The sequence below is a fragment of the Apodemus sylvaticus genome, chromosome 9 (assembly GCF_947179515.1).
Source record: "Apodemus sylvaticus chromosome 9, mApoSyl1.1, whole genome shotgun sequence".
Lineage (NCBI taxonomy): Eukaryota > Metazoa > Chordata > Mammalia > Rodentia > Muridae > Apodemus > Apodemus sylvaticus.
This window is the reverse complement of record NC_067480.1, coordinates 9,904,092-9,926,884: the sequence shown is the minus strand read 5'-3', so window position 1 is coordinate 9,926,884 and position 22,793 is coordinate 9,904,092. Positions and strand designations below refer to the sequence as shown.

General features: G+C 41.0%; 1 protein-coding gene across 5 annotated transcripts in view; it reads left to right on the top strand.

Moving 5' to 3' along the window:
- Positions 1–22,793, top strand: part of Fer (FER tyrosine kinase) — a 306,510-nt gene that overhangs the window by 127,359 nt on the left and 156,358 nt on the right. For 4 of the 5 annotated variants that reach the window (XR_007979418.1, XM_052192260.1, XM_052192261.1 and 1 more), the window contains 2 exons: positions 8,241–8,333; positions 17,603–17,809. Coding sequence is in view for 4 of the 5 variants with exons in the window: in XM_052192260.1 (XP_052048220.1) it covers positions 8,241–8,333; positions 17,603–17,809 (300 nt within the window). In the remaining variant the exon portion in view is untranslated. The remainder of the gene's footprint in view (positions 1–8,240; positions 8,334–17,602; positions 17,810–22,793) is intronic. The other variant, XM_052192262.1, reaches the window with a different exon arrangement.

Genomic DNA, 22,793 nt, shown 5'->3' with positions numbered 1-22,793 from the left:
AAGGACATCTGGGTTCTTTCTAGCTTCTGACTATAATAAATAAGGCTGCTATGAACATAGTGGAGCATCTGTTCTTGTTGTATGTTGGAGCATCTTCTGGGTATATATGCCCAGGAGTGGTATAGCTGGGTTTTCAGGTAGTACTGTATCCAGTTTTCTAAGGAACTGACAGACTGATTTCCACAGTATCAGTCTGTGGTTGTACCAGCTTGCAATCCCACCAGCAATGGAGGAGTGTTCCTCCACATCCTCTCCAGCATCTGCTGTCACCTGAGTTTTTTATCTTAGCCATTCTGACTGGTGTGAGGTGGAATCTCAGAGTTGTTTTGATTTGCATTTCCCTGATGACTAAGGATGCTGAACATTTCTTTAGGTGCTTCTCAGCCATTCGAGTTTCATCAGTTGAGAATTCTCTGTTTAGCTCTGCACCCCATTTTTAATAGGGTTACTTGGTTCTCTGGAGTTTAACTTCTTGAGTTCTTTATATATATTGGATATTAGCCCTCTATTGGATGTGGGGTTGGTAAAGATCTTTTCCCAATCTGTTGGTTGCCATTTTGTCCTCTTGACAGTGTCCTTTGCCTTACAGAAGCTTTCCAATTTTATGAGGTCTCATTTGTTGATTTTACTTATTTATTTATTTATATTTTTTATTTTCTATATTCTTTGTTTACATTCCAAATGATTTTACCTTTCCCAGTTCCCCCTCCCCCTAAGTCCCATAAGCCCTCTTCTCTCTGCCCTTTCCCCAATCAACCCCCTCCCCCTTCTCTGTCCTGGCAATCCCCTACAATGCTGCATCAAGCCTTTCCAGGACCAGGACCCTCTCCTTCCTTCTTCTTGGGAATGATTTGATATGTGAGTTGTCAACCCCCTCCCCCTTCTCTGTCCTGGCAATCCCCTACAATGCTGCATCAAGCCTTTCCAGGACCAGGACTCTCTCCTTCCTTCTTCTTGGGAATGATTTGATATGTGAGTTGTGTCTTGGGCATTCAGAGCTTCTGGGATTGTTTATCTTTGAGTATAATAAATGCAAATGTGATTGGATATGGAGAGTTGCAGGGGCCACTGATGATTCCTAACAACAAAAGTTGGGGATGGGCTTCCGAGTTTCAGCTTTGAAAAGTCCATCAGAAAGCTGAGAGAACAAAGACCTGTTTAGAATGAAGAAGCCTTTAATGAGAGAAAGGTGTTTCAGGACTGCCATCCTGGGCCACATTGTATGAACAAATGAGTCATAACAAGGTTTTGACAAACTTGCAGTGACAGTGTTTAGGCCCAGATCAAGGGCTCTCCGAGTGGGACAAGAATATCTTTGCAGTGCCCCCTTTCCCTCCCATCTCCTTAGCTGATGTCACTTCTGTTTCCTCTCCTTCCACCCTATCTCTCCCTAGACAAGAGAATTAGTTGTTTCTCTGTTACTGTGATGAAACACCACGACCAAGGCAACTTAGGATGGGAAGGACTTACTGAGCTTGTGACTCTTTTACTGCATGGGGCTGGGACCCCTCGAGGTAGGTACTTGAGTTTGAAAGGTGTCTCCTTAGTGATGTGAGTAAGGGAGTGGCCATTGGTTCAAACTAAGACTTGAGCTGACCTAGGCCCTGCTTAGTAACTGCCGTACCACGAGACGTCTGACGGCAAGAGCAGTGAGTAGCTCTGCTCTTTCTTGACGTTAACATTGAACTCAGACTCCTATTCTTTATGAAAGTTTCCTGGCAATAATGGAAGATTATATGACACTCTCAAAAGGCTGTAACTCATTATTTATAACATAGACAGACAAGAGATGACCCAGATACTGAAATGAACAGATGGTGCGTTCAGTATAGCTCTTCGAAAAAGACAAACAGATCCAGTACAAAGGGTGGACAATGGGTGTGGAAAGATAAAAATAGCATTGCTGGAAAGTCCATGGGAACTGAGACTCATTAGACGGACTTGTCAATAGTAGAGCAGACGAAGAAGGGAAGATCAGGGAGACAGAAGGTGTGCCGATAGAGGCACGAAGCAGGCTACAGCGGATGACCCTGGAAACAGTAGACTGTGGTCATCACTTACCCCAGAGGGGCTGATGCAGGCCGCTGGGCTGGGGGAGGGGCAGGCAATGAGGCTAGGGAGCAGCACCAGCCTGGTTTGTTCCTGTGCTTTCCCGCTGCAGCTACCCCTCTGTCCCTCCTTCCATCTCTTCCATACTCTGCATGTATGTGACTAAGTTCATGTTTACTCATGTTACATTCAGTTAAAAAATAGGGAAGAAAAACATTATGTATAAGGAGAGATTGTGTTTGTTATAGCCGACCTCGTACCAGAAACAATGGAGGTCAGAAGGCAGTGTGCTCTAAAACCCATCTTACCATTGAATTTCTCACTCAGTGAACTTACCCTTCAGAAATGAAGCAAGTCACGGTTCACACCAACCTATCTTCCTGTCACCAAGAAACAGAAGGTAGTGTTGGTGAGGATGTGGAGAAGCCAGAAGTTTGTATTCTTACAGCCATATCATATAGAATACCTGAAGGGACTGCTCTCTCCTGATCCGCCACCCGTCCTCAGCCCCCAGCCCTTTTCAGTGTTCTTCGCAGATTTCTCTGGCTCCTCACTCCCTTGGATAATGGCTTTTCGTAAATGTGGATGGATTACCCGCCTCCTGTCGAGTCTCCGAGGCCTTGACCCACTTGCTCTGCCCCTCCTTCTGGAGTGGGCAGCAGTTTTGTTTTAAGTTTGCATTGTTTGCTAGCCATTTGTTTCTTTGTTTATTTTGTGTACAGTAAACCCAGAGTCTCGTGCCTGGAAGGAAGGTTCCCTACTACTGAGCTATGTCTCCAGCCATGGATATTATGGAAAAAAGTTTCTCAAAAACTTGAAGATCGGGGTGCGCATGCTGGGCAGCTGGCCTAACAGTTAGGGCACTCACTGTCCTTGCAGAGAACCTGGGTCGCTGTCCCAGTATCCACATGGCGGCTCACAGCTGCTGCTGACATACATTCGAGGAGAACTGGACTCTGGGCTCCTGTGTGACTGTACCTTCAGACTGTGCTCCCCGTCTCGTTGTTCCTTTAGGGAAGTAGAAGAATTTCCTGTGTTAGCATGTCCCTTGGACGTTTTGAAAACAAAATCTTCGTTACGTTGACTCTAGACAAGCTAATTCATAATAATTATATTTAAAAAATGAAAATCACACTTAGCCAAGTCATCAACACTTATGTTGTGGGATCAGGGAATTGTCCCTCAGGAAGGGGCTTGAAGTACATGTCATCCTTCTGGGTCCTTTCTCTGGTGTGTTGGGGAGGGAGGACTAGGCCAGGCACAGATGGAGTTTGTGTCAGTGGCATTGCTATGTGATGCTGTGATGGGGAAAATAGCTTACCAGAGCAAGAGCAAATCCTCATCCCATCTGGTGACTCTGAGTCACCAGTGCTGTGTCACTGTGTACGTGGAGAGAAAGAGACAGAGAGACAGATATATGCTGATCTTTGTTTCTACCTTCTATCTGTATTATATGTCCACATTTGTTCTAAATATAATTGTCTTGAAGAATCATCATCATCATCATCATCATCAGTGATTTGGGCTACATATTTGGAGAAAACAGTCCAGAGCTTGAGCTGTGTCTGGTGTTAAGGAGGAAGGGAGCATTTTGCAGCTGTGTTTTCCCAGGGGCATCAACTTACACAAGTGATGTAGAATTAAGAAAGAAAGATGATTTATAACATTTTATAGCTTAGCTCTCGGTGTCCAGAGCATTGTTGTTTTACAACAAGTTCTTTTTAAAAACAAAAAAACAAACAAAAAAAAAAACCCCACACTTTTTCTTTATGTATTTGTGCCTTAATTTAGTTTGGGGATATGAAGATACTTGACTTAGCAGGTGAGCTGTGTTTTTTTTTTTTTAATAAAGATCCTTAATATGCAAGTAGAAGACAACATTGTATCTTAATTTCGTGACTGGGCCGTGGGTGCTTCAGTGCCTTCAGTTAGAACAAACCATCCCAAAACTCTTTAATACTTAAACCCTGGCTGCAACCAAACACCATGCACTTTTCGATCTTCCCAGAAGGGCCCTTATCTGCAGAAGACTGAGTTGTTTATGTATGAGTTCATTCCTTTAAAAGGGAGTTCTGAGATCTATAGTGTTTTCTTGGTGCTCTGAGATCTACAGTGTTTCTTTAGTGTTCTGAGATCCACAGTGTTTCCTTCGTGCTCTGAGATCTGCAGTGTTTCCTTTACTTATAGAGTCATGGACACCAGACACGCTCAGGCAATCCTCCTGTGGTATAACATTCCTGCAGTGGCTTCTCAGCATCCTTGAAATTGTCATGGCTGCTTCACCTAAGGAGCACCTATTGGCATTCTAGAACAGCTGTCTTCATCTTTTTCTTGACTCGTTGGGAGTTCAGATTTGACCATTCCTCCATTGCGGATTGCCTCTTCAAAGATTGGACTTGTTTGCAGAAATCTGTAGGAAATAATATTAGCTTATTTTTTGGAGTCTTATTGTAAATAAAAATGTGTCCCCATAGCTACTTTGAGAGTTGACTTTTCTTTTCCTTGTGTCCTGTGCTGAGGACTTCTGGGGACAGAATAGGACTGATGTTTGTGGCAGTGACTGTGGCTGCCAATGTTTGTGCTTTTCAGAATCAGTACATCACAGTGTTGGGAAAGGGGTCTTGCTAGCAGGTATTTTTCAGGTCTAGACTAAGAACAACATTGTCACCTGGGCGGCCTTTGCCCCTTCAGCAGGAGAGCCTTATCTTTCCAAGGTTCTTCCCCCAGGGCCTTGCTTGGAGAACTGTCTTGTGGTTTTGGTGTTATCATTCACTGTAGCAGCAAGATAGCCATTTGGTGTGGTGTGGGCTCTGATTTCACAACGCTGTAACTCTTGCCCTGCTTTGCTTGCTTCGTTTTGCTTTGTTTTGCTTCCCTTCCCTTCCCCTTCTCTTCTTCCTTTCTTCCTGTCTTCCCTTCTTCCCTTCTTCCCTTTTTCCCTCCCCTCCCCTCCCCTCCCCTCTGCTCCTCTCTGCTCAGGCTTCAGCAGGCCCTGTGGCCTTCCTGCTACAGACCTGGAGTCATACATAGAAGGTTACACCCACGCTTTAGGCATTTACGTATTGTGTACTGTAGAGGTTAAACATATCACTAATGGGTACAACAGGTACATTCATAGTTCATATGAAGCAGTCTAGTTACATGTTTGTGTATGCAGTTGTATAGATGCAGTCAGCCACATGGCATCTATGGTGACTGATTTAAATGGCTACTTTTAAAAATTAAATTCTTTGATATAAAGTCAATAGTAAAGTGTATGTGCATGACAGAGAGACGGAACAGAGAGAGAGAGAGAGACAGAGACAGAGAGACAGAGACACAGGGACAGAGACAGAGACTGTGACCCAGGGCAGGTCAAGATCTGATTTCATTTACTTCATTTTACACTATGAAAAACTATTCTTAAATGAAATGTGAAACTAATCCTGCATGTGGGATTGGCTGACCAGGATATTTTTCTCAGACTCTTGCTAACGTGAGCTGCATTCCCATAGTCCTGCCTCCCCTGCCTCCCTCCACTGGGAGGGGCTGTCTTTGGTGATCTGCTCTCCTGGCTCCTAGGGAGTAAGTGCTCCATCTTGTCCTCACGTGAGGTGGTAGAGCGAGCGAGCGAGCGAGCACTCTGGCCCTGACACCAGCAGCCTGACACGGGCACACATCATGGTGCTTTTGTTTTTGTTTTGAATTTTAAATGATTCTTTTAAGTAGCCATTTAATTTTTGCCTATAAAACTCAGCCTATCAGTAAATTCAGCACAGTCTGATGTTATTGATAAACTGTCATTTAGAGATGATATTGAGTATTACATAGACAGGAGCATGGCAAATGAATTTGATGTTTGACTCCTGGAAATCTGGGCACTGAGTGAGCAGACACTGGCTGGAACAGTTTGTAAATCCTACTTACATTTTGATCGCTCATCTATAAACTATAAGGTGCTATTACCATGATTGTTAATATAGTTTTAGATGAGTTTATCTAAATAGTGCACTTAAACTTTAGAAAGCCTGCTTTTCTATACTATATCCTTGTACTTTGTGACTTAATGTCGGGAAACTGGGTTTTGAAGTCATTTTCATCTCACACCAGATTTACTTGTTAGATAATTCTAAGCTGAGGTGTAGTCCTAAAATTAACCCATTGAGGGAATGTCTGAGAGATTTGATGAAAGGTTTCTTCTTCTAGGGTGGGGTGTCAAAAGCATAACTAGGGCAGGTTGTGCATACATGAGTACATATGAATACTTAAGAATACATACAAATACATATGAATACATAGAATCAGTTCATGTTCAGAGAATGTTGTCAATACTTAAACTTTTCCCCTGAAATTTATTTTACCTTATTTGAAGAAAAATGAGTTTTGGGTTCTGCTTTCTCCATGTCATTTTTGGCTGCGTGTTTTTAGTACTCCCACTCCAGAAGAACATGCTAGTGCTCAGGAAGAGCACTGCCCAGAGGAAAAGTGTGCAGGCACAGTCGGAGTACCTGCTGCAGTTGTTGTGACTCTGTCATTGCTGTACAGATGGCATTAGCATTTTCATTGTGTGTTTCTGTCAGCAGCTGCAGCAACAAGGTGACCTCTCCAGCTGCTAGGTAGACATTCCAGAAGGGAAGGGGAGAAAGCGCAGGTTTCTCTGGGGAGTGGAAACCCAGCCACTGAAATGGTCTCAGTACATGTTCTCTGACCATCCTGCACATAGCCGCTGGTACTGGACTCCTCACTAGTCCGCCCTTTGACCTGGCTATAGTTTCTCTTCCTTAAATCAGTTTTTGCTACTGCAGACTCAGGAAACATAAGAAAGAGATATAAAACTAACAATGAAACATATCCCGAGCACAGCTATGCTTTTCCAAAGGTTGATATATTTTTGTGTTTCAATGATTTTTTTTGTCTCAGGCATTCTAGCATATTTTTTTGAAGTATCTGTATCTCATCATGTTTGGGTTAAAGCTGTAGATCAGGTCCTCACATTCCCAAAGGAATGTTTGTACATTGTTTGTACAGTGGGAATGATGTGTTGCCCTAAAAGTCCATTCCCTAAGATATGTCTATCTTCAAAGTGCCAGCTCCCCCTCACTTGTGACTCTGAGCAAGGCTTGTAGTATTTTTCTTCAGTCTTATACATGATCAAATTGATGTACAAATAGTGATTTACATGAAATCCTGTTAGCACAGTAATGTTGAAAAAAGAAAAATTACATGTTCTATTAGACCATCTTAAGTTGTTCCAAATGATGGATATTAATATTTTCGTAGACTAGTTAGAACTATTGGCCTGCTTCTCTTAGGAGACCTAAAAGCAGTGGGGTGGGCAAGTAGGGTGGGGCAGCAAGCCTCATCAAGTGCAGTGTTGCAGCAGAGTAGACTCTGGAGGCAAGGTTGGTGAGTGAGCGGGCAGGCAGAGCTGCTGGCCCTGTCAGTGCTGTGCTCCTGTGTCTGCTGCAGGCCAGTTCCCCCACACAGACCTGTGCTCCCTCCCCAGCCCATCTCTGCTCCTGCTCCTGCTCCTTCTAAGGCTTGTAGCCTATACTCACTCCATTCATCTGTACTGGTAAAGTAAACTCATGGTTTTAAAACTTAGAAGGGTTTTCTCTGTTGTGATATGTGGTATTCAGAAATATATATATGGAAAGAGAAGTACAGGCTGACTGGCTTCTCAGCAAGTTCTGCCACCCATCCTCCATGTTTTACATGGCCTGTCCTTCCCCGTGGTCACTGCTGTCACAATCCTGTCACGTGAGTCCTGTAGAAACTTAACTCAGCTTACAATATTCGCGTTCTTACAGTGTGATTGACGTGGCACGTGATTGATGTGGTTCTTTTCTTTTCCCTCTTATGTTTTCCTGTGGAAAACTCACAAGTGTGTTTTATTTTTGCTTACTTTAGAGTCTCCATACATCCGCTGCTTGCTTAGGGCTGTGCCTCTTTCTTTTTGTGTACCTATTATTTAATAATTAATTGATCTTTGAATTTCCTTCGTCTATTTGACTTTCCTTATTTTTTTCCCTAATAAAGCAATATATTGAGGGACCAGAAGAGCAGAATGCTTTAAATTTACATGTGTTGGTTAGGTCAGGAAATTTATATTTGACATAGTTAGAAAACTGAGCTATGGACACATATCCAGATAGTAAATGTACACCCTCAATGGTTTCCTGCTACTGATGGCTGCTTCTTATTACTTCCAGGAGAGAAAGGAGAGGCTATCCAAATTTGAGTCTATTCGACATTCCATTGCTGGGATAATTAAGTCTCCAAAATCGGTACTCGGCTCTTCAACAGTAAGTGGGGTAGCTACGTGCTGTCTCCTAGTGACCACTGTCTTCCTTTTCCAAGTTTTATGTTTATGCTCACAAACAGGAAACTTGGGTCAGATTCAACCATTTGTATTCACAGGACTCTGTTTACATATGGATGTAGTATATCCCCCCCCCCCCGGGCAAAATTTTATAGGGAGGCTAAAAATAGCATTTTTGCAATAGACCTCTATCATTGTCCACGGATATTCTGAGGCCACTATTGCATGGTGGAAACTGTAGGCAGTATTGAATGATTTATACATATAAAAGTTACTAAAATTTACATAAAATTCATGCTATCACATGTTCACCAAGAGGCTTCAGTAAGATATTACCTATATCAAGTATTGATAAAGTAAAACAGTATTCAGAGCATACTGTAATACAGGCGTGCTGAAGGCTTTTTAAAAATAATCTACCATTTTGGTGGCTGCTGAAAGTATGAGATAATGTGAGCCCATTCCTTGCTGTGGTAGCTGACATTGCTGTGGTGAATATGGGAAACTGGACTAGCAGGTTACAGGTTCCTTGTGCTGCATGCATCTAATTATGGACTTTCTGTGACTGGAGTCTATTGGAGGCAGAATGTAACCAGCATTAGGGAAATAGTACTTTTATAATAGCTATTACTGCATCTGTGTTCTTAAGATGTGTTAGCTTGTATTGCCATCCTAAAGGACATTTGATAATGAAAGTAATTTGTTTGCTAGATTAGTCATTAACATTTCAGTGTGGCTTGCCATGGTGGGGCAGAGTAGAGTATGAATTATCTCTTTTAACATCTGTGTGCTCAAGCATGGAGCATCCCAGTGACCACGTGACTCTCCTGCTGAGTGCCGCCTGCTCCCCTCCAACACACGCTGACCAAGGGCTTGAGTTCTAATGTGAATGTGATTGTTGCACTGATAACCCTGGGAATCCAAAATGAATAGCTATTTAGAGATGATTTGATTATAATTTAAAATTTTTTAATTATGTCAGATGCTATCTTTTCTCATACAGAAAAGCCCTTTATACATACACCACATTAGTACATGGCTTGTTTCCTTGTGATAAACCTCACAAGATGTAAAATTCATGCTCACACGTTGTTCACCTAGAGGTTTTAGTGCGTTTGCTGTTATGTATCTGTGGGGGATGTGGACATACACCTGGTGGAGGAGGAAGAGGGATGGAGGGCGAGGTACCACAGGTTCCTGTGACTCCTTGAATACTCTGATCCTGTACACAGTGTAGGATCTGCCGTGGCTCCTGGCCTACTGGTGACAACACAAAGGACCCGAGGGCAGGCTGGTGGCTCCTTCAAGGAAATCTCCTCAGGGGATTGGACCCTCCCCTACAGGCATGGACAGGGGAGCCAGATTCTGATAAACAACACCTTTTGCACCCTGATTAGCTCTTGTATACATACACATAACCCAGTTGGCTAAAAAACTGTATATAAGCTTGTGTAGTAAACAACAAAGTGAGATCTGCACTTTGATGCTGGTCTCCAGAGTCTGAATTGCAGGCCTAGCTAGTCATGGACTCTGCCTCCATTACACCTAGCCCACACCCCAAGTCCTTGTTCCCACAGGTAACAGTAATCACCACAGGATGCTGGGATTGTTTAGTCTCCCAGAAGGGTACTCCACACCCCTTTGAAGATGGCCTCAGTCCCCACCCACCCCCATCTGCTGATATTTCATATCCTGTGACTGCCTCTTGCCGGCCTTTCACAGGGTCATCTAGCAGCAGGGTTTTATGTTTTGCTTCCTTCTCTTCCTAGAATAGTTTCAGGTTTATTCATGTTTGGCCATGTGGTAATATGTAATTCACTAGGCTGAATGCCACCTCATCTTATAGGCTTCTCATATCATCTGTTTACTCATCGTTTCATAAGCTTTAGTTTATAATCATGCGATGGCACATCAACATAAGCTTTTATGATAGAACTTTCAGCTTTTGAACTTGTATGAAGAATGCTACTGTGAACGCTTTTCATTCTCCTGTGAATATAAGCTCCTTTTTTTGGCTATATACTTAGTAATTCTACATGTAAGATTTTAAGGGCCTGTTTTCTACACTGAGAGAAATATTTGCACTTCTAACATCAGTATATGTGTGAGCACTATCAACAGTGTACATCTGAGCGCTCAAACCACAGTGTCTGTCTGCGTGCTACTGTTTCCTCACATTGCTGCTGAGGCTTGTTTCTCTCCCTGTTTTGTATTTGTTCTGTCTGTCTGTCTGTCTCTGTCTATCTACCTACTTTAAATATTCTAGTTTTTGTGTTCTGGTTTTTGAGACAAAGTTTCTCTGTGTGTACATGGACTTTCTTTTGTTTTATTATGTTGTTTTATTCAAGCATGAACTCACTGTGCTTTGTCATTTTTATTTAAAAGGGTTTTTTTTAAATCATTTATTTATCTATTTACACTCTAGATTTTATTCCCCTCCTGGTCTATCCTCAGACTGTTCTACATCCCATACCTCCTCCCAACTCCCCTGTCTCCAAGAGGATGTCCCCACCACCCACTACCCTCCCCACCTGACCTCTAAACTCTGTGGGGCCTCCAGTCCCTTGAGGGTTAGGTGCATCATTTCTGACTGAGTCCTCTGCTGTATATGTGTCAGGGGCCTCATATCAGCTGGTGTATGGTTGGTGATCCAGTGTCTGAGAGATCTCGGGGTCCAGCTTAATTGAGACTGCTGGTCCTCTTACAGAGTTGCCCTTCTCCTCAGCTTCTTCCAGCTTTTGCCTAATTCAGCCACAGGTGTCAGCGGCTTTTGTCCATTGGTTGGGTGCAAATATCTGCCTCTGACTCTTTCAGCTTCTTGTTGGGTCTTCCTGAGGGCAGACAGGATTTTTTTGCAAGTGCTCCATAGCCTCAGTAAGTGTCAGGCCTTGGGGCCTCCCCTTGAGCTGGATCCCACTTTGGGCCTGTCGCCGGGCCTTCCTTTCCTCAGGCTCCTCTCCATTTCCATCCCTTCAGTTCTTTCAGACAGGAACAATTATGGGTCAGTTTTGAGTGTGGGATGGCAGCCCCCTCCCTCACTTGATGCCCTGTCTTTCTGCTGGAGGTGGGCTCTACAAGTTCCCTCTCTCCACTGTAGGGGAGTTCATCTAAGGTCCCTCCCTTTGAGTCCTGAGAGTCTCTCACCTTCCAGGTCTCTGGTGCATTCTGGAGAGTTCCCCCCAACCTCCTACCTCCTGAGGTTGCCAGTTTTCATTCTTTCTGCTGGCTCTCAGGGCTTCAGTCCTTTTCCCTCACCCAATACCAGATCAGAACCCCCTCTTTCCCCTCTCCCCGGCCCTCGCCCCCATCCCTCCTGTCCACTTTCCCTGCCAGGTTCCACCCTTCCTCCCACTTGTGATTGCTTTCTTCTCCCTCCCAAGTGGGTCTGAGGCGTCCTCACTTGGGCCCTTCAGCTTGTTGACCTTTTTGAGTTCTGTGGACTGTATCTTGGGTATTCTGTACTTTTTTTTTCTCTAATATCCACTTATTAGTGAGTACATACCATGCATGTCCTTTTGGGTCTGAGTTACCTCACTCAGGATGATATTTTCTAGTTCCATCCATTTGCCTGCAAAACTCAGGATGTCCTCATTCTTAATAGCTGAGTAGTATTTGAAAGTTTTAATGAGTAATACTATTGGCTACCTACTGTGGAAGACTAGCTCCGAGAATGTGTTCAGTAATTCAAGGAGGGGACGTGGTGTCCGTGATGGTGTGAAGCAAGCCCATGTTCATGCACACCAGTGAGCTTCATACATATGTGTGCATGCATATATATATGCGTATATACATATGTAGGTATACATACACACATGCACTCACAAACATTCACATGTTGGATGGATCCAACAAGGCTCCAAACATTTTACATACATACACATACATGCATTTTTGTGGATGGATGGAGCAAAGCTCCAATGGCAAGCTTCAGCCACTTCACACACGCGCGCGCACACACACACACACACACACACACACACACACCATTGGTGGATGGAGCAAAACTTCAACAAGCAGGCTTTAGCAACTTTATCTGTTCTTATAGCTTTTTCTACCATCTAAGACAGAGTTCTCGCGATGAAACAAAAAAAGTTACCTCATAGCCACAAGAAACAGGTTCTCTAAAAACAATCACTACAGAAACAGGTTTTTCAGAAACAGGTTAAAACCATTACACAAAAGGATATTACAACAGGGTTATTGATTATGTATATGTCTTTTGAAATTCATACCTAACTAAACATTTTTCATCTACCTTTCTCTTCATGAGTTCATTGTTACCCTAAACCATAGTTCCTTTGTCACTGACTAAGCAAGCCAGTGTGTAATACTAAATTTCCTTCTGCTCAGCTGACAACAGTTTGTATTTGCCAAGAAACATATCATGATGTATCTTATGTCTTACATGGGAGTCTTGTTCAGCTAAACTGGCTAAGCATCTATTCTCTGTTCTTATATTTAGCATTATTTGCTCATAACTCTGTCTTTTCATACTGTACACCAAAACCTATGGCCACACCCCTAGATCACAAGACCCAGGAACTCAGACCCAACCTGGAATGAATGTTTTCTTTGATCACTAACTTGTCTCAATCCAACTTTTCTCTTCAAGTACAATTACATGCTAGTAACACATGCAAGCTCACTGGACTCCCTTTCTAACCTACGTAGTCTTCACTATTATACAAGGGCGGGGCACACTCCACTCTTTAATTCTAACTTCTTGTAGAATAAGTTAAGCCATCTCCTTAAATTTGCTATCAATTATCCTAACTTCCTAAAACTGTTTAAACCATATAAGGAATTCTGTAAAATCATTAATTCACTTAAACAATATTTTATGTTTTCCTAAAAATAGAGTGGGTCATCTCCATGCAGCTCACCTGCCCACTGCAGCTACTCATTCATGGGTACGTGTTCTTTAGAGATGACTTACTCATGCTGACCTACATGTTCTTTAGAGATGAGTCTATTTATAATGTTTGCACCCTTAGAATGTGTTTGCACCCTGTTGTTTTGTTTTGTTTTGAGGATCTGCTGATTGAACTCAGATTTTTCATGCATGGTAGCTAACCATTCTGTCAGTGAATTGTACCCTCAGCCATAAAGCTCGGTTTTCTTAGCTGTTGAGTTGCATGAGATTTTAAAAGTGTTTTGGAATAAACAAGTCCCTTCTCATACACATAGCCTGTAAGTTTGCTGTTCTTCTGTAGTTTCTAATTCCTATGGCGAACATCATTAGTCTTGTGATCTTGATGTTAATATGGAAAGCTATGATGGACATCCTGCGTGCTCCTCACACTCGCTTTGGACTCATGTATGTGTCTTGACATGGGCATGTTCTAAATTCCATGTTCTCCATCTAGAAGCATACTTGCTTAAAATATTTAGAAATCAGCAGTAAGGAATCACTGTTTCTTTATTGAAAATTGGAGTTTTAATGTTTAATTTTAGATAAAGTAAAGCAAATATATATAGAAAATGAAATGAATTGTAATTGCATTCTTAATTGCCATTCCTATTGGTCTGTATGTTTTTAACTAATGGTGACACTATGGACTTTTAAAGATGGTCTGATGTTAGCTGAGAGACAAACTAGCCTTTGACTTCAATGTGTCTGATATATTAGATGTGCTGGGCTAACTTGTAAGGGAACCACATGACACTTCATCAGTTTCCCCGCACCTGGGGCTAGTTCCACATCCAGTGTCTTTCCCGTCACAAGGCTGTCATTTTGCACTGAGAGCTGTTTCTAGACCCTGCTTCTGAAGCCAGTGGCAGAGGTGTTGGGCAGCATTAGTTGTACCTCTTGAAGTGTCCTGGCGATCATAATAGTTCATTTGATTTGGAAAGCTTTCAAACCATATTAAAGTTACTGATACCTGTTCCAGCCATGTCAAAAGTATTGCCCTTTCTCCAAGGCTCATTTTATGTAAAATTGTTGCAGTGCCTGGCTGAGCAACCTTCAGTTTCCATGTTACAGCTGCCTGTGAACTGGTATTACTGGTTGTGGACTACATAATGGCCCTCTAATTACAGCACTCTGAAAAACATTCTTTAAAATCAGGTTCATGCTCTCACATCGCTCTCGCCTCTTGGCACTCTCACCTCTCTGCCCCTCTTGGGCTCTCCTCCCCTTCTCCCTCTCTCCACTTGGTCATGGTCACTCCTCTCTCTCTCTCTCTCTCTCTCTCTCTCTCTCTCTCTCTCTCTCTCTCTCTCTCTCTCTTTCTGCCTTTCTCTGCCTCCACTACACCATTAACTCCCATTCTGTGCCCTGAGTAAACTCTATTCTATACCCCCAAAAAATTTCAGGTTCATATAAATCTTGATGCAAATTATTGTTGTTTAATTAAAATAAAAAATCAAAAGCTTTAAATTAGTCATCCTTATCACTTTTAAAGGCATTTTTCTGCACTGTATTGACATCGCTATTATTTTAATTTTAGGAGTCTTTGAATTAGAATTTGGTCATACACACACACACACACACATATATACATATATATATGTATATATATACTTTTTACATAGAATCATAATATACTTATGTTTTGTTTGCATTTTTGTTGAAAACTGCATTACATCTGTGTTTAAGGGGTAATCAGTTGTAGTGTTGGAATCGTAATATGAGCCTTCTACCATCAGTGAGATTGGGGGGTAGGGTTGTTATCAACAGAATCAGAATTGTGAGAGATGGGGGTAGGAGGGTGGAGGGTGTTATCATGTTCATGCAGTTTTCTGTGCTCATTGTATGTACAAAAGTAACCTGCAATTCCCATAACAAGACAAGTTAAAATTAAATATTATACATTTTAAATACCATTTGTCTTCTATTAGTAAAGTTTTAATCTACCATTTTTTTCAGGTATTAAAGTGTTAAAAAAAAGTAACAAGGAACTATAAATGTGTGGTGCTATATGCTAATTTCCTCTCCACAGTCATGTTAAGAAACATCAAATTTATTGTCTGAGTGGCAAATTTTGAATTACTTATACATAATTTTTCAAGAAGAGCTTATTAAGATTAATATTGTACAAGTTTTCTTATATGAGACCAAATCTGTTTTTTCATGTATTTCTTCAAATGTTTAAAATAAGAAACAGATCATGCTACTCTCCTGTATTCTATACTGAAGTATGGCTGTGTGCTGATGATTGCAACGGTCTCCTCGTAATCTTAGTTGAAAATGTGTGATGTAAAATTACCAGTGAACACAGTCAACTGGTGAAAACATGCTGTCATTAATAACAGGGCTCATTTTAATAAAATATATTTATTTTCTTAAACACAAAAAACAAAGTACAGATCCAATAGATACTTTCTCAAGATGATTTCCTCCCAAACATAGTTTGTCTTCAAATCAATCTCTAACATGTTCGATATTAGTTGAACCTCATGTTCGAAACCCCTTTCAGACTTCCTGTCCTCTCCACGCTCTTCCAGTTCTAAGTAAACGGTAGCTGTGCTGGGTAGTTGGCTAACTGGGCGAGAGAACAAACTGCGGCATCTTTGCGTTGTGCTGTGTCCTGTCAGGAAGACCCTTTGAGAAGGATGTTTTTTGAACTCATCTTTGGGTACTTTGTTGTTGGAGAGGCTTAGAAATAGCTTTCTAGTACAGCAAAAACCTTAGACTACTATATTTAGAAATATTGTGATGAATGTGGGGAAGAAATATTCAGCTTTTTTGATTACTTTCTTTAAGAATTACCAGCTCTTGGTATCAGTTCACCAAGAGCTTCTTACAGGCCTCACACCCTTTCAAATGCGGCATCTGCCTGGCTTCTTGTGCATCACTGTTTTTACTATTGTCAGCACTAAAGACAAAAATGGCTTACTGATGAAAATGGCCACATCAGGTTCATATGTGAAAATCGTAGGTGTCATAAATGGAAGAATAACCACAAGAATGTGTGATATGCTTCAGGCCTTTTGGGATATTTCCTTTTTATCACCAGTAAGATAAACTTTGGATAATGGTATGTTAGACTTGGATTAGAATATTTTAAACCTCTTCAGTGATTCAGATGAGTGGAGGCTATCTTTAAAATGCGTTTTTATTTACTACCTAGTTATAAGATCGATACTATCAGCCCCTGAATCATCATATGTGCATGTTTGGTCAACTTTCCTGCACTGTGACAAGGCACTGACATAAATGGCCTTTGAGGAAGAAGAGTTTAGTTTGAGTCATTGCTGGAAAATCTTACTCAACTCTTCACATCTGGGAAGGTGTCGGAGTCCTTCCAGGCTGCGCCACCAGACACTCTAACTTCTTTGACTCTGCTCGCCATGGTCTGAGGACAGTGTCTTCAACATAGGGCTTTTGGAGGACATTTTACACCCAATGTATAATTTTATTATTAACCCTGATTATTTACAGCTTATAATTTCTTTTCATAAGGATCAAAAATGCTGTCTGCCAAGAACTGTCATAATTGTGTAAATGCTCCAGTTGAATTTATTTAATTCCTGTGGATGAGTAGAGACAAGAAACGCCCTCGTGGCCATAGTGTGTCTGACTCTCCTTCCTTCAGTTTCAGAGATTGGACGGCTGTGGAGCCAGCCCTCACGTAGCTCAGTGTTTGGAATGGGCGTCTGTCCCCTGAGGTCATAGATGCCCTGCTCTTCCTTGTGTCTGTGGCTTATAGTTGTCCCGTGTGGCCTGTGCTGTGTTTACATGCTGCTGATTTTCTTTGAAGCTGTTTCTCCCAGGGCTTTATCTGCCATTGCTTTGCATAACCAAGACCAGCCATGTGGTGGCAGAGTAATGGCTTAGCAGAGGCAAGGCAGAGGAGAGGGTGTGCATTAGTGAGGCAGCCTCAGGTTGAGCCAAGACCCCTTCCCAACTGCCATTGTGCACAGCGCAGTCTGTGCTTCCAGAGTTAATCAAAGCAATGAAAAACAAGTTTCCTGTGTTTGTTATGAATTTTCTGAAGTACTCTTTCATAATTTTTCTGACTAGTCAATTTTATTAAATAATTTATTTTATGATAAAGGGAATAAAGTTAGAACTGTTAACCTGAAATGCCTGTACCTGTCCATGATAGAAAGTATCAAAGGATATTAACTTGTACTAAACTTCAGTCCTGCCACTCCAGGGGACATTTTTTTAAATAATTATGAAAATGTCAGATTTAATTTAATTTTTAATTGGCCGATGAAGGCAGAACATATGTATGAAGTACTTGCGAAGAATTTTACTAGGAAAAAATAAGTTTTTTTCCCTAACTTTTTTCCCTATTTGTTTAGCAACTCTGCGATGTGATCTCTGTGGGGGAGAAGCCCCTGGCGGAGCATGACTGGTACCACGGTGCTATCCCCAGGATAGAGGCCCAAGAACTGCTGAAGCAGCAAGGAGACTTCCTGGTGCGAGAGAGCCATGGGAAACCTGGTGAATATGTCCTTTCTGTATATTCTGACGGACAAAGGAGGCACTTTATCATACAATTTGTTGATGTACGTGTCCAGTCTGGTGCATACGTATACACTGATGTAGCCCGTTGTGGTAGACTTGAAATAACATTAACTGTCTGGGAGCTCCATAAATATAATGCTCTAAAACTGACTGAAATATTGAATCTTAACGAGAAAATGTCATATTTAATGGTCAATAAAATTAAATTTAAATGGAAATATCTAAAATGCTGAATTTGAGTACTAAAGTAAGTTAAAAACAAAAGCAATGTAATTACCATGTATTTTTCTTCTGGTAGTAAAACTTAGAATTATGAGATGTGTACCTCTTTAACTAGTTTCAAACTATGATATATTTTGTTGAATACTATTAAGGAAAATCTTCAGTTTAAGAGTGGTGAATTGTTTTATGATTCATTACTGTTTTTTTTTCTGTTTTTCTGTAGTATCTATTGATATTAATAAGCAATGAATAGAAAATGATAAATATAAACAGTATATTCACATTATTTTTCTAAAGCTAGTACTTTTGGACCTTTTAAGTTGTTAAAGTACTTTTTGGAATGACTTGCTTATGATTGTTATGTGTGTTTGTGGTGTGTGTGGAGGGGGAGGGACTGCTTTGCACATGCGTGGAGGTCCCATGACAGCTCACCAGAGTCATTTCTCTCTTTCTGACTTGGGTTCTGGGTAGTCAGACTCATGTTCGAGGCTTTTGCAGTAAGTGCATTCGCCCACTGAGCCTTCTCATAGGCCCCAAGCACTGCCAAGCTGCCCCCTGGTAGGCTGCTGTTACTAAGCACCAAATAGATGAATGGTAACTTTGATATTTTTGCCTTTACTAAATGAGAAATTTATACAGGCAGTGTTTTAGCGAATGGAAGAATGTTGCCTGCATTTATTATTTTTCAGTCCAGTGTTTGAAATGGCTTGCATCTGGAAACTGCCTGCCCACAGTTTTAGTTTATGTCAAGGCACAAGGGTAATACTAGTTCCCTTATGTAAAGATTAAGCCACAACCATAAGTAAAACCTATAGGCTTTTAGTGAATTAGAGACTTGTATATGTATGAGTGTGAACTTAGGACTGACTGAGTCAGGAAACTTAAACTAACAGGCAATGATAAATTCAAGATAAAATAATGCATATTTTAAAATAAAACTTTGGTAAAAATCTTCATATAATGGCATTGTTTATTCTCTTGTTCATTCATTCATTCATTCATTCCTCCATTCATTCAGAATGTACTTACTGAGTATTATGTTACACCTAAACATATGAGCCAGCAAGAGCACATTGCTGGCATCTAATTTAACACATTAAAGTGGCATTTAATATGTGAAATTTAGTAATTCGTTGAATATATAAAAGGTACTAATAAATCATAAAGGGAAGATGGAATATAATGCAACAATAGCAAAATTCAACACTCAACATTCATCAGTGATCCAACCAGAAAAATTAACAAGGGAACATTGGAGCCAACCCATGTCCTGGACACAGTAGAGCTGAGACGTTTATAGAGCATTTCATCCAGCAGCCATTGGCTGAGCTCTCCACTAAGCTCCACACCGAGCTTTTTCCAGGTCAGATTATATATCACAAAAAAGTGTCTCTTAGCAATTAAAAAAAAAAATCAAAGTATCTTTTCTGATCTCTATGAAGCTGGAAACCAACATAGGAAGAACCCTGGAAACAGCATAGACCTATGGAAATGGAACATTTCCCTGAAGAAACAGGTCACTGAAGGCATTAAATGAGAAATGTAAGATAAATGAAAATGGAAATACAGTACATTAAAAGTTACAGAACACAGCAAATGACATTCTCAAAAGCAAATTCTCATCCCATATATAGACAACAGGAAACTGTTTGCTAGATTTACAGCAAAGCAAAAGAGCGTCTGCCCAGAAAGCGAACCATCAACAGGAGACAGAGGCAGCTGACCAGAATCAAGAGAGCATTTGAAAACCATACAGCTAAAGGGATTATTTTCTACAAATATAAAAAATTCAAGTACCTCAGTAGCACAAAACCAAATAACCCAATTCACAAGGAAGAAAGGTCTTAGATTTTTAAGCAGTTTTCTATATTTTTTATAAAAACTTAAGAATATAATTACACCACTTTCTCCACTTCTCTTTGTTCCCTCCAGACCTACCAAGCCTTCTCCCTCTACCCACTTCTATGTTCCTGTTCTCATATTGATAGCCTCTTCCCCCTATTATTATTGTTACACACACACACACACACACACACACACACACACACACGTTTATATATAAACATATAAATAAATACAGCCTGCTAAAACTTTTAATTGTTTGTATGTATATGGTTTGGAGCTGGCCACTTTGTCCTGGAGAGCCATTTGTAGGACTCATCCCTGGGCGGAGCTGTCTCTTCTCAGCCACTAGCCATTGCCTGCAGTGCCTTGTCCAGGGTTGTGACCCTTTGAGTTCCCCCTTTTGTAGTGTTGTGCCTTTGGTATTTTTTCCCCAAAAGAAGAAATGTAAATGGTAACAGACATTTATGAAAGACGTTGGACACCTCTGATCATATCACTTAGACCACTGAGCTAGCAAATGGGAGCTATGTTTTTGCTGGGAATATAAATTAGCATAGCCATCATAGCAATCAGTGTGGGGCGTCCCCAACAACCAGACAGTGGAGCTGGGGCATGATCTGGAAACCCTGAGTCTTGGACTGCATGACTAATTGAAATGAAGAACATGTTTAAAGGAGACATTCCCATAGTCTCCTCTACACTACTCAGATTAGCCAGGATGTGGAATCACCTAAATGTCCCGTAGATAGATGAAGAGAAGGTGTTGGTGCCCCCTGGCATACCATTGAGCCACAAAAATGTTTGAAATCCTGCCATGGCTAGTGTCGTGGATTTGGTGGGATAGTGTAGTTATGTGAAATAATTCAGGTAGGAGACACTCACTGTGGGGAAGCCCAGAGTTGAGCAGTCAGTACAGAAGCTGGGAAGGCAGGGAGAGTTAGCAGTGGAGAGATTGGTCTGCGGGTGCAGGGGTGCAGCATCTGTATTTTAAATAGGAAGGCTTGGTTCTCATGGCATAGTAGGCAGAGGATAATTGACAATAGTGCATTATACCTGTCAAAATAGAAGAATTTTACTGTACTCACCATAAATAAATGAGCAAAGTCTCAAATGCTGGGTATCCTACTAAAAGTTATTTGATTCTTGACACAGCCATTGAATGAGAACACCCCATTGTAGTTGATATATGCACAAAGCTTTGACCAACCATGTATTTTTTTAAATTAAGAAATGGAAAGAGATTGGATATTGATCATGTAGCCAGTTCACATTGAGGTAATTAAATCTATGAATTACTTAAATCCATTACTGCAGTCTCTGAGCTCTTTAAAGCTACATTTTAAATTCATGCTGTGGGTCTCACTGAGCAGTGAAATGCCAACATGTTTTAGCATAGCAGTTTTAAACATGCAGCTTACCCATATGTAGGTTGAATATTCCATTGGACAGTAATCATTCAGTCATCATTAGGGCAAGGCAATAACTACTTTAAAGTTTAAGTGAAACTAGTATGTCATTTTCTATACCTCTAATATACTTTCAGACTTAGCCTTTCCAAAACCTTACTTCCCAGGAGGCAGTGATATTAATTCCCAGAAGGTAACTACCATTTTCAAGGCCAGCTTGGGGAACATGGCAAGATTCTGTTTCCAAAGAAATCGAATCAATCAAACCAACCAAACATACAAGAAACCCAAGTTAGCCTTGCTTTGTTACCATATTATCATAAGGTTGTAATATTCTGTATGGGATTGGGTCAGAGGAGGTAAGAGGAACTCACACAGATCTGTTTGAAGCCAAATCTAGTACAGCATGTGGAATTTTGAAAGTAAAAAAACAAACCCAATCACTGGGAGTGTCCTCTTCTCTCTTTGATTTGCTTAAATGTCATTGACAAGGTCTTATTGCTTTTGTATCCATCGATGTGTCTTCCTGTCTAAGAAAGGGAATTTACTGTTTTTATACCATGTTAGGATGCTGAAAACTTCACAGGTATCAGGATAATTTTTGTAAAATTAGTAACTTCAAATTTTGAAATGTTCTTAAATTAAGAAAGGGAAACAGAAAATCTAGTGTTTTATTAGGTAGTTGTGGAGTTCTCGGGACAGATAGAAGGTTACATAAGATGTTGTGTAGTTCTGGGGACAGATAAAAGGTTACATAAGACTCAGAACAGGGTTGATGGGAGATTTCATTGTGTGTGACTTCATCTTATTACTTATTATTCAGTGTTGCACATTAACATCTTGTGTTCAAGTGTGTGAACCATATGTAAGCTGTCTGTTTTGTCTCTTTATAGCACTTAATGAATTTCATGTCATTCACATGTCTCTATAGGCCATATATGCCACAGATTGTACTAGACCATAGGGTTGTCACACTGAGTGAAAAAGAAATGAATCTCTTGCCGGCTGTGCTTGCATTCCAGACGGAAGGCAGATAACAAAAATCTTAAGTAAAATCTGGACTGGAGAGAGAGAGCTTCCGGAGGACCTGAGTTGGAGTCCCCCAGCATCCATGCTAAATGTCTCACAACCACCACCTGCCACTCTAGCCTGAGGGAATCTAGCATCCCCCCCCCTTTTTTGGCTTCTGTGGACACACACACAGGCACAAACATGCACACTCACACCTTTAAAAAATAAATACAAAATATGTGATAATGGGGTCAAACATAATAATTACACATTCTAAGGAGAAAATGTCAATAATGCAGAAGAGAGAAGAAACAAAATTGTGTTGTGAAAGTGGACCTTGTGTTTGTAGGTGACTAGCGTTCACCTCACTGACTAGACACTGCTGAGAGCTATACAGGAATTCAGTAAAGGAGATATCCCCCACAGGGCTGTCTGCCTTACACAGCCATTCTTGTTGCAAACCTCTAGTTCTGAGGAGGGAGTGCATCTCGTACTTTAGAGCAGGAAGGTGCTGGGAGATAGTGAACAAAGAGGGAGAGTG